This window comes from Cnephaeus nilssonii (genome assembly GCF_951640355.1).
Source record: "Cnephaeus nilssonii genome assembly, chromosome: 5".
Classification (NCBI taxonomy): Eukaryota; Metazoa; Chordata; class Mammalia; order Chiroptera; family Vespertilionidae; genus Cnephaeus; species Cnephaeus nilssonii.
In genome coordinates, this window is record NC_137076.1 from 106,743,643 (window position 1) to 106,760,406 (window position 16,764).

Consider the following 16,764-nt stretch of genomic DNA (forward strand, 5'->3'; position numbering starts at 1 on the left):
CGTGTGGAATGAATGAATGACTGCAAAGGCGGCGGGTGGAAATAGGTGCACAGCAGGTAGATTTCCAAGGCCACCTGCCCCCGCCCTTTCCAACTCGAGGGCGCCAGCCACACCTCCCGGGGTTGGGGGAGTCTCGGTTCCTTCGGTCCTCCCGCCCAGAGGGGGAGTCGAGACTCGGTGGGCGGAGAGCGGGAGGGAGCGGCGGCCGGGCGGCCCTCTCTATGGTCCCCTCCCCAGCCCCTCGCCCCGCCCGGTGCCTCTATGGTTCTTCCTGTCAGCAGTCGGGAGGGGGCGCTGTGCGCAGGCGCGCGCTGACGACGCGGCGGGGCCGGAAGGAGCGCGGCTGTGGCCTCCGCGGCCGCGACGGAGCTGCCGGCTGCGGCTTGTGGTGACTGGGCGCCCGGCGACAGGGGCTTCCAAGCCCGCCTCGCGAGCCGGAGAGGTGAGTGGCGAGTAAGTGTCGGCCGCGGGCGCGCGGCTCCTCCGCGGGCTCCTGAGGCGAGTGGCGTCTCCGCCCGGCGCCTCCTCCAGCGCGGGGTCGGGCGGGGGCCTCGGCCGTGAGGGGCGGCGGCGGCGGGGGCGCGGGCCGCGCGGGGCGGCGGTGAGGCGGGAGCGACAAAGGCGCACGCGGCCGGAGGGCCCTGCCCCGCTCCCGTCACTTCGGGAAGTTTCGCGGGCCGGCCCGTCGGCCTGCGGCGCGAGGGCGAAGGCGCCGAAAGTCCGACTTCCTGGGCGACCGCACGGGAGGCGGCGTCCGTGGAGCCGAGCGCGGCCTGGAGCGCGGGGGGCGAGGCGCTGTGACTGAACTTCGGGGGCCGCCGCCCCGCACCCCGCTCCGGAGGGGTGTGTCCCCACAAAGCCGGCGCCAGCTCTGCAGCCCTGGAGAGGACGTCCCGGGGCGCCCGAGCCCGCCGCGGAGAAGGCGACCCTAACGGACGTGCCTGCGGCGCGGGCCGAGGGGCCGGAGCGATGCGCCCGCGGGACGTGGCCGCAACCCCGTGCAACGCGGCGCCACCACTTCGGGCCACTTCAGTCTCGTGACCGCCCGCGCCGAGTGCCCGCGGGGCCCGGCTTGGTTCCTAGGGCCGCTTCCCACAGACAGCGGCCCGGACCGCGGGGAAAACTCGGATACGCGGTGCTCAGAGCCTCGGGGGGGCCCGGCCCAGGCGCGTTGCTAACGGAGAGGGAAGCTGTGCGCACCGCGGGGCGAGGACGGGACACACTCCGCCTCGAGCACCTTGTCCGAGGAGGACCGCGCAGAGTCGGCCTTGCCCTGTTTTTGTTGTGACTTGTTGCAGCAATGACCATATCCTCCGGAGGGCTAGGGGGTAGGCAGTGGTTGGATTGGAGGAAATCGCTGGAGAGCCAAGGCCAGACTTGGGCCCTGCTTGTAAAACCTAAATAGAGGCTTCAGCCCTCTGGAGAAATCGGATAAAGGAAGTTGATGCGAGTCAGGGAGGCTGAAAGTTTATGAAGTAGGATAGATGAGAGCATCCGTGTTTGCTAACTGATGGCCGCTATTTAAAAAAACACACAAACATTTTTATTGATTTTTGAGAGAGAGAGAGAGAGAGGTGTGAGAGAAACATCCATAGGCTGCCGCCTGCACCAGGGATCCAGCCCGAAGCGGGCCTGTGCCCTGACAGGGAATTGAACTGGCAACCCCCCAACTGAGCCACACCGTCCAGAGCAGCTATTCCCCGCCCCCGCCCCCCCCCCCGCCTTAATTCTCACCGGAGAATATGTTCATTGATTATGGAGAAAAAGGAGGGGAGACAGAGGGAGAAACTTCTATGTGAAAGAGGAACATGGATTGGTTGGCACCGGTTCTTGCCAGACCCAGGATCAAACCTGAAGTGTAGCCTAAATATGTGCCCTGACAGAAATCAAACCCTTTGGTGTATGTCACAAGCTCCAACCAACTGAGCCACCCCATCAGGCTGATGGCTGCTATTTTATGAGTGCTTACTATATTCTGTTAAGATTTCAGAGACATCGTAAGTAACTTCACACCTAACCATATTATTTTTTTTAAAATGTACTTTTATTGATTTCAGAGAGAAAGGGAGATGGAAAGAGAGAGATAGAAACACCTATGATGAGAGAGAATCATTGATCGGCTGCCTCCTGTGCACCCTGCCACGGGATGGAGCCCGAAATCCGGGCATGTGCCTGACCAGAATGGAACCGTGGCCTTCTGGTTGGTGGATGGACACTCAACCACTGAGCCACAGCAGCCAGGCCCTAACCATGTTTTGTTGTTGTTGTTAATCCTCACCGGAGAATATTTTTCCCATTGATTTTTAGAGAGAGTGGAAGATAGAGGGAAAGACAGAGAGAAATATCAATGTGAGAGTAACACATTGATTGGTTTCCTCCTGCATGGACCCGATTGGGGCCCAGGCTGGGGAGGAGCCTGCAACCCCGGTTTGTACCCTTGATGGGAATCAAACCCGGGACCCTTTGGACCCTTTGGTCTGCAGGCTGACCCTCTATCCACTGAGCCAAACCGCCTAGGGCCCTAACCATGTTACCTTATCCTCATTGCTAGTCATAATAGGACAAAACATGATGCTATGTGCCAGATATTGTTCTAAGTGGTTTCCATATAGTAACTCTTAATCCTCAATGACGTGGGTTTCGTTATTCTTATTTTTAAAAGAAAGAAAATGAGGTGCTGAAAAACAACTTACCTAATCACAAAGCTTACAGCTGTCTGACTGGAATTTGAACTCAGTTTAATTCCAGAGTTCATGCTCCTAATTATCCTGCTATACCGGTGAATATTTATTCAAAAGACTCTTATGGAGTATTTAATTTGTGTCTGTCAGTGTGCTATGTCCTGGGACTATGGGAACAAATAAGATGTAGGGTCCCACTTCTTAGAACTTGTTTTAGCAGAGGAAGTGGATATTAAACACAGCTTCCTAAATAATTGTAGATTATAGTGTGCCACGTCCTTTGAAGGAGTGAGACATGTGTGCATGAATACTGGGGATAGTCAGGAGAGGTTTTTCTCTGAGGAAGTGACATTTAAGATGAAGAAGTGAAGGATGATAGAGTTCATTTGGTCAACAAGAAGCAGTGAAGAGTTATCCAGCCAGAGAAAAGAGCTGGAAGTGAAGGAGGAGCATGGCACACTCAAACAGCCATTCTCACTGCGGATGGTGAAGGGGAGAAGTAAGAGGTAAGGCTATCGGTGTCAGCAAGTGTCATAGGAGGCAGCATTTTGCAGGCCTTGGCAAGAATTTTGATTCTACTGTGATGAGTTTTGTGGTTTAAAAACAAACTCTCAGTGCTATATTAAAACACGCAACGGTAGAATCTGTAGGCAGGGAAAAAAAGGACAGGGAGTCAAGAGGATTCAATTATAAAAAGGTCATTGAAAACATTGATTTTTTTTTTTTTTTTTTTTTTTTTTACCCCTTGTAGATGAAAAAGTGCTTACTTAACTATTCTAGTTTCTGAACCAATATTCAGTTGACAGTTAAGGGAAAAAATTTTTTTAAGGGCAATCTTAATGTTATATGTTAAACTCTAGGCTACCCAATGAAGATTTTAAAAAAATAAATCTTTTAATTGTTCAGATTATTACAATTGTTCCTCTTTTTTCCCCCCATAGTTCCCCTCTACCCGGTTCCCACCCCACCCTCTGCTCCCACCCCCCCCTCTGCCCTCCCCCCCCCCACTGTCCTCATCCATAGGTGTACGATTTTTGTCCAGTCTCTTCCCGCACCCCCCACACCCCTGATTCTATTATATTCACCAGTTTATTCTGTTCATCAGATTTTTTATTCACTTGATTTTTAGATTCACTTGTTGATAGATATGTATTTGTTGTTCATAATTTTTATCTTTACGTTTTTCTTCCTCTTCTTAAAGAATACCTTTCAGCATTTCATATAATACTGGTTTGGCGGTGATGAACTCCTTTAGCTTTTTCTTATCTGTGAAGCTCTTTATCTGACCTTCAATTCTGAATGATAGTTTTGCTGGGGGTAGAGTAATCTTGGTTGTAGGTTCTTGCTATTCATCACTTTGAACATTTCTTGCCACTCCCGTCTGGCCTGCATAGTTTCTGTTGAGAAATCAGCTGACAATCCTATGGGTACTCCCTTGCAGTAACTGTTTTTCTCTTGCTGCTTTTAATATTTTCTCTTTGTCTTTTGCTCTTGGCATTTTAATTATGATGTGTCTTGGTGTGGTCCTCTTTGGATTCCTTTTGTTTGGGGTTCTGTGCGCTTCCTGGACTTGTAAGTCTATTTCTTTCACCAGGTGGGGGGAGTTTTTTGTCATTATTTCTTCAAATAGGTTTTCAGTATCTTGCTCTCTCTCTTCTTCTGGCACCCCCATAATTCGGATGTTGGTACACTTGAAGTTGTACCAGAGGCTCCTTACACTATTTTCATATTTTTGGATTCTTTTTTCTTTTAGCTTTTCCAGTTGAGTGATTTTTGCTTCTTTGTATTTCAAATCTTTGACTTGATTCTTGCGTTCCTCTAGTCTGCTGTTGGATCTCTGTATATTATTTTTCATTTCAGTCAGTGTATGCTTAATTTCTAGTTGGTCCTTTTTCTTATCCTTGAGGGTCTCACTAAATTTATCAGACTTTTCTAGAAAATTCTTGAAAAACCTTATAATGGTGGTTTTGAACTCTATATCCAGTAGTTTGCTTTCCTCCATTTCTGTCATTTGTGACCTTTTGTTTGTCTCTGCATTTTGGCTGTTTTCCTGAGTTGATAGAGTGGCTTTGTGTGCTAGGTGTCCTATAGGGCCCAGTGGCTTAGCCTCCCCAGTTACCTGAGGTGGACACTCTTGGTGCACCCCTTTGTGGGCTGTGTGCACAGTCTTGTTGTAGTTAAGCCTTCATTGTTGTTGGTATCACTGCGGGGAATTGACCTCCAGGCTAATTGGCTGTGAGGATCAGCTGAGTCTACGATGGGAGAACTTCTGTGCTAAAGACATCCTTATGAGACAAGACTTGCTTCAGTGGGGCTTTGGTGCTCACTGAGTCTGCCCACTGAGTGTGTCTCTTATGGATCTGAGGAGTTGTAATCTGGATGGTCCCACTCTGACCCCTGGGTACACTGGCTCTTGGATCTCCAAGAAGGTACTAATTTAGCCTCTGCCTGAGGCCACCCAGCAGGAGATACGGAGAGATCTGCAGATTCCTCTTCTTTGTTTGCCCAGATGAGGCCCAGCTGTGACGCAATGCAAGCTGCTGTGGGGCCTTGGGCCTTCTTTTGGATGTTCTGGGTCTCACTGACTCAGCTGCAGTTTGTTAGGTAAGTTTAGATTTCAAAGGACCAGGGCATTCATATGCAAATGCCTCTGCATTCAGCTTGGATGGGGCAGAGTCTCAGGACGGAGCAAACAGCAATGGCTTCCCATCAGCCCTGTCCTAAGAGGTCCCTGGGTCTCAGTGTCCCATGGTAATCGCTGCAAGCATCTCAGAGAAAGCCGCCCTTGAGTTTCGCCCGCTGCCAGGCAGTCCAGTTTCTCCCCGTATGAGTCTGGGTCCCCAGAGTCTCGCCTGGAACTGGAGTTCAGAGCAGTTGGGAGCTTTTGTCTCCCTCCCAGTTGAGAAAGCCAGCCGTGTACTCAGTTGCCAGCCCTCTCCGCGCGTGCGCCTCCCTACCTCTGCACTTTACTTCCGCAGCTCCTGTGAGTCTCAGTGTGCTTTTCTCTTTTTTTCTAGTTGTAGAATTTCCACTCAGCCAGCCTTCCTGTGGTTCTGGATGATGTCCGTTTTGTCTTTTAGTTGTAGTTTTGAAATTGTTGTGTGAGGCAGCAGTTTAGGTGTTTACCTATGCCGCCATCTTGGTTTCTCCTCCCCAATGAAGATTTTTAATTTAATTTTTTTATTAAAACTTCTATTGTAGAAAGATACTGATTACAGGATTTTTAGAGCTTTTTTAAACTCTGCTTAAACTCCATACTAATTGTTTGCATAATTATACATGTAATTATGGATGGTATTCTACCTTAGGTCTTTCATTTTTGTCTATGTATTAAAATTAACATGCATTGCATTTTCTTATTCTGAATTCATCACGTGCCTTATTCTTTCTTAACTAGAGACCTGGTGCATGACAATTCATGCACTGGACAGGGGGGTCCCTCAGCCCGGCCTGCCCCTCTCACAGTCCGGGAGCCCTCAGGGGCAGGAGGTGACCTGGCGATCAGGGGGAAGCGACACCCCATCACACCTCTGCTGCTGCCAGTGCCGGCAGCGCAAGCCTCGGCCGGCCCTGGTTACCTGCACTTTGGGTGGCCCTGGGTGGCTGGGCAGCTGCCATCCAAGGCTTGCCTGTGCCTTGGGCTGGACCTGGGTGATTGAGGGGAATGGGGGACTCCGAAGGCAGGTGCGCAGAGCGGCTGGGCCTGCCTGGGGGTGGGCCCGGCCTTGCCATGCCTGCCACCCGGCTGGGCTGAGGGGACTGGATGCCGCCATCTTTGTGGGAATGACAGTCAATTAGCATATTTTCACTTTATTGACTGTGGGCCCTGGCATATTTGCGATAGTGTGAGGGTCAATTAGCATATTCCCTCTTTATTAGATAGGATAGTACCACCATTCTTCAGTCACCTGATCTCAACATCGAAGTCACCTTTGACTCCTTTCTTTCTCTTGCCCTGATGGCTAATTGCTAGTACATACAAAAATCCTATTGAATCTAATTCTCTAGTGAGTATCTGGTATCTTTTCCCTCCCCTGCTTACTGTTAGCTCTAGTTCAGACTTCACTAGCTCTTGTTTCTGGGTTTCCTGCCACTAGATGTCTTCTCACTCTGTCTTATATATTGCAACTAGGTTGATTTTCTTAAAGCACAACTCTCCATTGCTTCCCATTGGATAGATACTAAAATCTGAGCTTTAGTTAGTTATTGACGCGTAGCAAACCACACCCAAACTTAGTGACTTAATACAACAGGTTTATTTGTTAACAGTTTTGTGAGTCCGGAGATTGGGAAGTGCTCACCTGGGCCATGTTTTTTTCTCATCCACTTGCTGTCAAACGAGGTGGCTGGGGCTGGAGGACCCACTTCCAAAATGGCTGCTTCACTCCCTAGCCTTGTCAGAGACTGCGGGAAGACTGGGTTCCACTGGGCTTTCCCTCTCCATGTCGTGTGTCAGGGCTTTCCAATGGTGACTCTGGGCTTCAAGAGCCCAAGGTGGAAGCTGCTGCGTCCTCTAAAGGCTAAGCCTGGAGCTGGCCCAACATTCAAGTTAGCTTGATACTGCTCTCTCCGCTAAGCATTTCCTGACTGCCTGCCCTTCCCAATTGGAATAGTCTTTTTGTTTCACTAATGACTTTATACTTTTAGTATAGTTAGTTATATGCATACTAGAGGCCCAGTGCACAGGCTTCATGTACTGGTGGGGAGTGTGGCCTGTGGGGATCGGCCCACTGCGGGCGCAGCCGCTCATCCTGGTCAGCCGAGCAGCGCTCCCATTGTGGGAGTGCACTGACCACCAGGGGGCAGCTCCTGTGTTGAGCATCTGCCCGTGGTGGTCAGTGTGTGTCATAGTCACTGGTCAACCGGTCGTTCTGGTTGTTCCACCGTTCAGTCGCTGGGTTTTTATTATATAGGATAGGTTAGGATTTTTTCATTGAAGGGATTCTCAAGGTCTTTGAGGCAGGATCCATGTTGTATTTTTTGATATTTATTCACCATGATGTACAACACATTATTTACATCATGTGGCAGGCCCACAATAAATATTTGTTTGAATGAATTCTTTTACCGTATTTTAATTTTAAGTGTTATTGTAAATAATAACCAATTTAGTATAGAAAAATCAGAAAATATAAGGAAGCAAAAAATATAAACTACCTTAAAATTATTACTTAGAAATAGCCATTATTAAGTTTTTGTTGTGTTGATTTAATACTGATAAAATGTTAGTACAGGCTTAGAAAGAGTGGATATCCAAATACTGGTTAAGAAGCTAGAATTTGAATGAAGAGCAAAATTCATTTATAGACACTTGAAAAATATGTTAGGAGGAGGCATTGTGTAGGGCTGATATGATGAGCATGTCAGCTTCTCCCAGCCTGTACTTGACTCTGCTTTGCCCACCTTTCCCTGGAATGTTCAGAGATTAATTCAGTACATTTGAAACATCTTTTATTACCCCCAAATCAGCGTCTATAGCAGTGACAGGCATATTTATGGAGATTACTATGGAAAGCAGGAACACTACAAAAGTCTAGGAATATGCATTGGAAGGAAAAATGGAGAAGTAACACAAATAGAAGAATGAGAAGAAAATGATTGTTAGAGACAGACCCGTCTCTAACGGAATAACTGTCATCTAGTTTACTTAAATTTTTAAAATATAATAGAACTACCAAAGATTCTCCACAGTTATGAAATTATGAAATATGTGCTAATTTTTTGTTTTACTTTAGAAGCATTAACTGATATTTTACTATAAAATATAGTCATAAACATAATTTTCATAATAAAGGGAAGAGGCAAGAACTGAAATCTATTTTGGGTGGAATTTCCAATTTCTGGATTTCACTTTTGTTTGTTTAACAATTTTCTTCAGTTTCTGATCAAGAAGTGAAAGACATAGTTTCTTGCTACTTCCAGAGGGAAAACAAAGTTTCTTTTATAGAGAGAAGTAAGGGTTTTACTGTGAATAGTTTTAATACTCGTGAAAAGTAACTTGTAAGAGAAAAATACAGTCATCCCCCCTTGTTTGGCTGCATTGCCAACTCTTATCTATATAATAAAGAGGTAATATGCTAATTGGTCCTAACGGTGTCACAGTCATGACCAGGCTGGGCGGGGACTTGCGCTACAGGGACATGAGGCTGCACAGGGGGTGGCCCCCCTGGCGGAGGTGTGCGAAGGCCTGTGGCGCCGCCCGGCCCCGAGAGGGGGAGGCATCAGGACAGGGGTGGGGCCTTGGCGGAGAGCTCTCAGCACTCCTGCACTGGGGTTTGAAGGCACGGAGAGGAAGGGAGAGCACATAGGCAGGGGATTTAGGCCAGGAGGGGAGAGCAGATAGGCAGTTAGAGGATTTAGGCCAGAAGGAGAGAGCAGATAGGTAGTTAAGGGGGATCAGGCCAGGAGGGGAGAGCAGATAGGCAGGCAGGTGAGCGCTTAGGAGCCAGTGGTTCTGGATTGTGAGAGGTTATTCCAGATTGGAGAGGGTGTAGGTCAGGCTGAGGGACACCTCCTCCCCACCTCCCCCTCCCCCCCCCCCGTGCATGAATTTCGTGCACCAGGCCACTAGTTATAAATAAACACTGCATCTACTGTGTACTTGTGATAAAGCTCTTGTTTTGGTGGCTTTTACCATATACAAAATGCCTCCTCATATGTGTGTGTGTCTGTGTTTGTGTGTGTATATATGTATTCCTCACCCAAAGATATTTTTTCTATTGCTTTTTGGGGTTTTCTTTTGAGAGAATGGAAAGAAGCAAGAAAGAGAAATATCAATGTGAGAGAAAAACGTCATTTGGTTGCCTCCTGTATGTGCCTGACTGGGAATCAAACTTTCCACTTTTTGGTGTCCGGACGGTGCTCCAACCAACAGCCATTTGGCCAAGACTGCCTTCTCATATTTTATTTAATCTTCAACACAGCCTTACAGGATAAGAATAGCTGTTTTTGTTTCACATATAATAATAATAATAATGTGACACTTGCTATGTCCCAGGCACTATGCTAAACACTTTATACATATTTAACTCAATTCCATTTTAAAATAATCGTATGGAAGAACTGGGCTCAAGTGGTTAAGTGTTTTGCGCAGTTACTGATTTACTAAATGGTGAAGCTAGGTTTATACCTAAGCAGTCTGATCTGACGCCCAGATGAAAGGACTGAATGTCAGGGGGTTGAATGACCTTTACAGAGAAATTAGAAGTAGAAATTTCATCAGATTCTTTTTCACACTGTAGCTTCAGGCCACTGTGTGTGCTATTCATGAGGAATCTTGTTTTTAAAGCGCTACTAGTAATCTGCTTAACTACAAGCTTGACATTCTAACTAAATTAGATGTAAAATAAATCACAGTTCCTTTTTAAAAAAAATATATTTTATTGATTTTTTACAGAGGAAGGGAGAAGGATAGAGAGTTAGAAACATTGATGAGAAAGAAACATCAATCAGCTGCCTCCTGCACACCTCCTACTGGGGATGTGCCTGAAACCAAGGTACATGCCCTTGACTGGAATCAAACCTGGGACCCTTCAGTCCGCAGGCCGACACTCTATCCACTGAGCCAAACTGGTTAGGGCTCACGGTTCCTTTTGATTTACTGTGTAAAACTGAAGAAACCTACTTGTGCTAAAAGAATAAATAAGAAACTTGGCTATTGTAATTAAGTGTTCAAAATACTTTTTTAAAATTATATTTGAAAGAAAAGTCAGTTCTTGAATAGATGCAGTTCAGATTTGTCAAGAGCTCTTTCCTTTATACCATGCTATTTATAAATAGCATTACTATTATTTCAAGTGAGACAAACTTATACTTGGATGTGGAATTTCTAAAATTTGAGATACCTTTGCCCAGTTATAGATACCAGAAAGTTCTGTTGTAAAACAATCTTGATATACAACATTGTATTATCTAAGTTGGAAAATGCTGATATATTTGACTATTAACTCTTTTTTTTTTTTAATATATATTTTATTGATTTTTTACAGAGAGGAAGGGAGAGGGATAGAGAGTTAGAAACATCGATCAGCTGCCTCCTGCACACCCCCCACTGGGGATGTGCCCGCAACCAAGGTACATGCCCTTGACCGGAATCAAATCTGGGACCTTTCAGTCCGCAGGCCGACGCTCTATCCACTGAGCCAAACCGGTTTCGGCTTGACTATTAACTCTTTTTATTATTTCAAAATTTATTTTTTATTATACTTTTATTTTCATTTTTATTAAATTTATTTGGGTAAAATTGGTTAATACTATTGTGTAAGTTTCAGGTGTTCAACTTTATAAACAACATCTGTGTACTCCATTGTGTGCTCACCCCCTAAGGTCTAGTCTCCTTTAGTCACCATATATTTGACCCCCTTTACCCTCTTCATCCTCCCCCTAGCTCCCTTCCCAACTGGTAACTTCATTCTGTTGTCTGTATCTATGAGTGTGTTTTGTTTGTTCTTTTTAAATGGAATTTATTAGAGTTACATTGATTAATAATATAGGTTTCAAGCACAATTCTATGATACATCCTCTGTACATTGTGTTGTGTGTGTTTACCCAAAGTCTAGTCTCCTTCCATCACCATTTATCCCCTCTTTGCCCTCTTCTACCTGCCCCTGTCCCCCTTCCTCTGGCAATCACCATACTGATGTCTATATCTATGTTGTTTGTTTTGTTGCTTTTTTTATATCCACATATGAGAGAAATCATACGGTTCTTGTGCATTTTTGTCAGACTTATTTCACTAAGCATGATACTCTCAAGATTCATCCATGGTGTCACAAATGGAGATATTTTTTCTTTTTTATGGCTGAGTAGTATAGCCATTTCTTTATCCAGTCATTGGTCAAAGGACGCTTAGGTTGTTTCCACATCGTGGCTATTTGGAATAACGCTGTAATGAACATAGGGATACATAAATCTTTGTGAAACAGTGTTTTCAAATTTTTTATGTATGTAGCCAGAGGAGAGATTGTTGGGCCATATGGTAGCTCTGTTTTCAATTTTGGGGGGAACCTGTGTACTGTTTTTCATAGTGGTTGCACCAGTTTACAGTCCAATCAGCAGTATATCAGGTTTCCCTTTTCTCCACAACCTCTCCAACACTTGGCTATATCTTGTCTTATTGATAACTAGAGGCCCGGTGCATGAAATTCGTGCACGGGGGTGTGTCTCTCTCAGCTCAGCCTGCACCCTCCAATCTGGGACCCCTCGAGGGATGTCCGACTGCCCGTTTAGGCCTGATCCAGGTAGGATCGGGCCTAAACGGGCAGTCGGACATCCCTCTCACAATCCTGGACTGCTGGCTCCCAACTGCTCGCCTGCCTGCCTTCCTGATTGCCCCTAAATGCTTCTGCCTGCCAGCCTGATCACCCCCTAGCCACTTCCCTGCCAGCCTGTTTGCCCCTAACTGCCCTCCCCTGCAGGCCAGATCACCCCTAACTGCCCTCCCCTGCAGGCCAGGTCACCCCTAACTGCCCTTCCCTATAGACCTGGTCCCCCCCAACTGCCCTTCCCTGCAGGCCTGGTTGCCCCCAACTTCCCTCCTCTGCCGGCCTGGTCACCCCTAACTGCCCTCTCCTGCAGTCTTGATCACCCCCAACTGCCCTCCCTTGCAGACCTGATCCCTCCCAACCCCTTCCCCTGCTGGCCATCTTGTGTCCACATGGGGGCAGCCATCTTGTGTGTTGGAGTGATGATCAATTTGCATATTATTCTTTTATTAGAATAGAGGCCTGGTGCACAGGTGGGGCCCTGCTGGTTTGCCCTGAAGGGTGTCCCGGATCAGGGTGGGGGTTCCCTTGGGGCGTGGGGCGGCCTGGGCAAGAGTCCTGTGGTGGTTTGCAGGCTGGCCCCGCCCCCCGGGGACCCAAGCAGAGGCCTTGGTATCTGGGATTTATTTATCTTCTATAATTGAAACTTTGTAGCCTTGAGCGGAGGCCTGGGCCCGCCAGGGCAGGCGGAAAGCTTGGCTTCCTCCATTACCGGGGCAACCCACGCCTCCTGCTCTTTCTGTGGCTGCAGCCATTTTGGTTGGGTTAATTTTCATACTTGCTTCTGATGGGCTGGTGGGCGTGGCTTGTGGTTGTATTGGAGGTATGGTCAATTTGCATATTACTCTTGTATTAGATAGGATAGCCATTCTAACAGGTGTGAGGTAAAATCTTATTGTGTTTTATTTTCATTTCCCTAATAACTAGTGGTGTTAAACATCTTTTCATACCTCTCTTGGCCCATCTATTTGTCTTCCTTGGAAAAGTGACTATACATGTCTGCCCATTTTTAAATCAGATTTGTTGTGGTTGAGTTGTGTGAGTTCTTTATATATTTTGGATGTTAACTCCTTATCAGAGGCTTGTTTGCAGATATCTTCTCCCTTTCGGTTGGTTGCCTTTTTGTTTTGTTGATGGTTCTTTTGCTGTGTAGAAGCTTTTAGTTTCACTATTAACTCTTTGTAGACATTAATGAGAGAAACCAGGGTGGAGAGCTTACCTCTAAAGTACATAATTTCTCCCAGGAAGGCAAGTAAAATTGAGATTTTCTTAGGGATGAAGAAAAACGTTGAGTGGGTAAGTTACAGATAGGATCTTGGAACTAAAGAGGCCCCAGAGCAGTTATAATTATACCCTTTTGATTCTTATTTATTGATTTTCATTCTTGTAATTTTTCAAAGGAAAATGGTTCAAAATCAAATTATAGAAAGAATTAAAAGTAATAATATTCTCCTTCTGATTTTCAATTACTGTTTCACATAGGCAACCACTTTTCTCCCCTTATAATGGGTTTGCTTCCCCTAACTTTTCATTGTGAAATACAACACACACAAATAAGTTTCACCCTAAACAGCTAAGTTTAGGTCTGTGCCTAAACTTCATCTAAATGGAATATTCCATACACACACACAACACACACACTTTCATGTCTGGATTCCTTTACTGAGTAACTTATGTTTTAATATCTATCCACGTTGTATGTGACTGTAATGGCTTCATTCTTTTTTCTGTATAAGGTTTTAATTGTATGAACATACCATAATGTATTTGTGCATTCTATCATTGATGTGTGTCCCTTTTAGTTTTTGGCTTGTAGAATTAATGCTGCTGTGAACATTCTTGTGTACAGACCCGGTACATATAAGCTGTGTTTCCATAATTCAGACTTCTAGCAGTGGATTGTTCAGTCTTTAGGGGATATATATCTTCCACTGTAATTATAAGGCATCAAGCTTTTTTGTACAGTTATGTTACCAATTTACATTCCCACCAACAGTGTAGGAGGGTGCCCTTTTCTCCACATGCTCACCAATACTTGTTATGTGTTGTCTTTTTTATAATAGCCATTCTGACAGGTGTGAGGTGATATGCATTTCCCTGATGATTAGTGATGTTGAGTGTCTTTTCAGGTCTTTTCTGTTGGCCATTTGAATATCTTACTTGGAAGAAAGGATTTAGGTCCTTTGCCCATTTTTAAATTGGATTATTTGTATTTTTAGTGTTAAGTAATATGAATTCTTTATATATTTTGGATTTTAGCCCCTTATCAATTAAATGACTTACAAATATTTCCTCTCATTCCACTGGTTGCCATAATTTAGTTTTTAAGTATACTTTTTGTTTTTTATATGACCCATCTGTCCTTTGATGTTTTATTTATCTTTTATATGTTCTTTTGCAGTAATTGTTTTTATTTATTATTCCACTGGAGGCCCATTGCACGAAATTCATGCACTCGGCGGGGAGGGGTCCCTCAGCCCAGCCTGTGTCCTCTCACAGTCCAGGAGGCTGCAGGCTTAGGCCTGCTCCCCATGGGGAGCGAGCTGCTGCTGAGGCAGGAGAGGCTCCTGCCACCGCCACTGCACTCGCCAGCCGTGAGCCCGGCTTCTGACTGAGTGGCGCTCCCCCTGTGGGAGCACACTGACCACCAGGGGGCAGCTCCTGCATTGAGCGTCTGCCCCCTGGTGGTCAGTGCGCATATAGCAACTGGTTGTTCTGCCATGTTAGCCTTTTATTATATAGGATTATTTCCTCTTTTATTAGCTTTTTAGTTATGTATTCAGTTAGGGTTTGTTGGTTGTTGTTTTTTGTGGTGTTTTCACCAGATACATGGGAAGAGTTTTGATACTTCCCTCATTCTTAATGTTCTTTTTTTTCATCTTTTTCAGTCCCTTTGGAACAGATAGTCACCATGTTTAGATATTAGCAAGCAAATGTGTATGTCCACATTTGAAAATGGCAGAGGGAAATAACAATGAAGAGGTAATTCACTTGAACAACTTTCACTGCCACCAGGGACAAGGTAAGTGTTGATTCTCACTTTCTCTTTTCACCATTTTCCCCTTAGTACTACAGTTACATCTTCTTTAAAATGAACCTGTTTTGCACCATGCAGAATCCAGAGAGGTCTCATTTTTAGATCTTAGAGCATCAGGTGTAAATGGACGTATCAAACTAGAATTTTGTGTCAAATGGTGATACCTAATGGCATGACTAAAGTTTAAGAAGCTTCCATCACAGTAGGTTAATAAGCTATGAATTCACAGTCTATAAAGAACTGTGAACATGTAGTCCTTGTATCTTAAGAAGTTGGAGTTTGAGAAAAATGGCAGTGCCCTGTTTTTGAAGGAATAGTGATTGCAAAGGAATACTCCTCCAGACCTAAAAGTACAAAAGCTGTTGCTAAAGTATTTACCAGGAGATTCTGGTTTAGCCTTATAGGGAATTTTAGGACATGTATTCTTTCATTTTACAGTGCTTTAAATTTGGGGAAATTCATTGATTCATAAAGGGAAGGAAGCCTGCATTTCTATAACTTTCCTAAACACATGAAATTTCCTGCCAAATCCTGATTCACATTTATACATCATTAAGAAGAAATGTTAAGCCAATGAGTAGGAAAAGATCATTTTTGCAAGTATAAATTTCATGAAAGAGGTTGTACCCAGGTTCTTTTTGTGATTGTTTTTTCCCATTGGTAATATTTTGTGCTTATGCTGACTTTTTTTTTCCAGCAGGGGATAAATTATATACTAGTATATTTGGCTTTCAAAGCATTTAAAATTGAGCAAATTTTATTAAGCAAATAAATTGAGAAAAATAAACAAAATTGCTTAAGCTGTGCAAATTATGAGTACTAAAAAGGGAATATTGATTTTTAAAAATATACTTTTATTTTAGAGTGAGAGGAAGGGAAAGGGAGAGATAGAAACATTGATGAGAGAAACATCAGTTGGCTACCTACTGCAGGCCCTGCACTGGGGATCGAGCCTACAACCCTTGACATGTGCTTTGACTGGGAATCAAACCTCTTGGTGCATGGGAAGACGCTCAACCAAGTGAGCCACACTGGCTGGGTGGAAATACTTATTTTTTAAGGCTTTCCTAAATTGTATATTCTAACTTGGTAGTGATTATAGCTATAATTTATTGTGGTTAAGAAAGTTTTAAATATTAGCTATACTTTGTATATATGCTCATTTCCAAATTTTCTGAACATGTATAAATTAATGTTGTGATTGTTTTTTAATTAGGTCTTAAATATACTTGAAAGTTTCTTTAAGAACAATAATTTTCTTTGGGGAAAACATTGACTTTGGAGCAATTTTTTGTTGTGGTGGTGGTGGTGGTGGTTTTTTAAACTGTAATTGGCTTTATTAAGCAATTCATGAATTGGGGAGCATCCCATCAAGCAGCTAGAAGGGTGCTCCCTGGAGGTATATTTTTCTGTTAGACAGGTTTTATGTATTGCACCCATCATGAGGACTTTTTTTAGGCATCCAGAGTTGTTTTGTTTTTATTAGCTGTATTAATAATTTTTATTATGCTAACCCTTATAGATTTTTTTGTAATCATCTTTATTGAACTACTAGAGGCCCGATGCATGAAATTCGTGCAAGAATAGGCCTTCCTTCCCCTGGCTGCCGTCACCAGCTTCCCTCTGGCACCCAGGACCCGGGTTTCCCTTGCAACCCCAGTTTCATCCAGAAGGATGTCTGGTCTAATTAGCATATTATGCTTTTATTATTATAGAAGATTATTATAGATAATTTACATACAATAAATGCACACATTTTAAGTGTATAGTTCAGTGAGTTTTG

At 44.6% G+C, this 16,764-nt stretch overlaps 1 protein-coding gene across 3 annotated transcripts in view; it reads left to right on the forward strand.

The window, feature by feature from the left end:
• Positions 1–302: 302 nt before the first annotated feature.
• RNF216 (ring finger protein 216) overlaps positions 303–16,764 on the forward strand; it is a 108,906-nt gene continuing 92,444 nt past the window's right edge. For 2 of the 3 annotated variants that reach the window (XM_079771961.1, XM_079771963.1), the window contains exons 1-2: positions 303–442; positions 14,833–14,966. In XM_079771961.1, coding sequence (XP_079628087.1) covers positions 14,900–14,966 — 67 coding nt within the window. In that variant the 5' untranslated portion in view covers positions 303–442; positions 14,833–14,899. Of the gene's footprint in view, positions 454–14,832; positions 14,967–16,764 lie in introns of all 3 variants that reach the window. The other variant, XM_079771962.1, reaches the window with a different exon arrangement.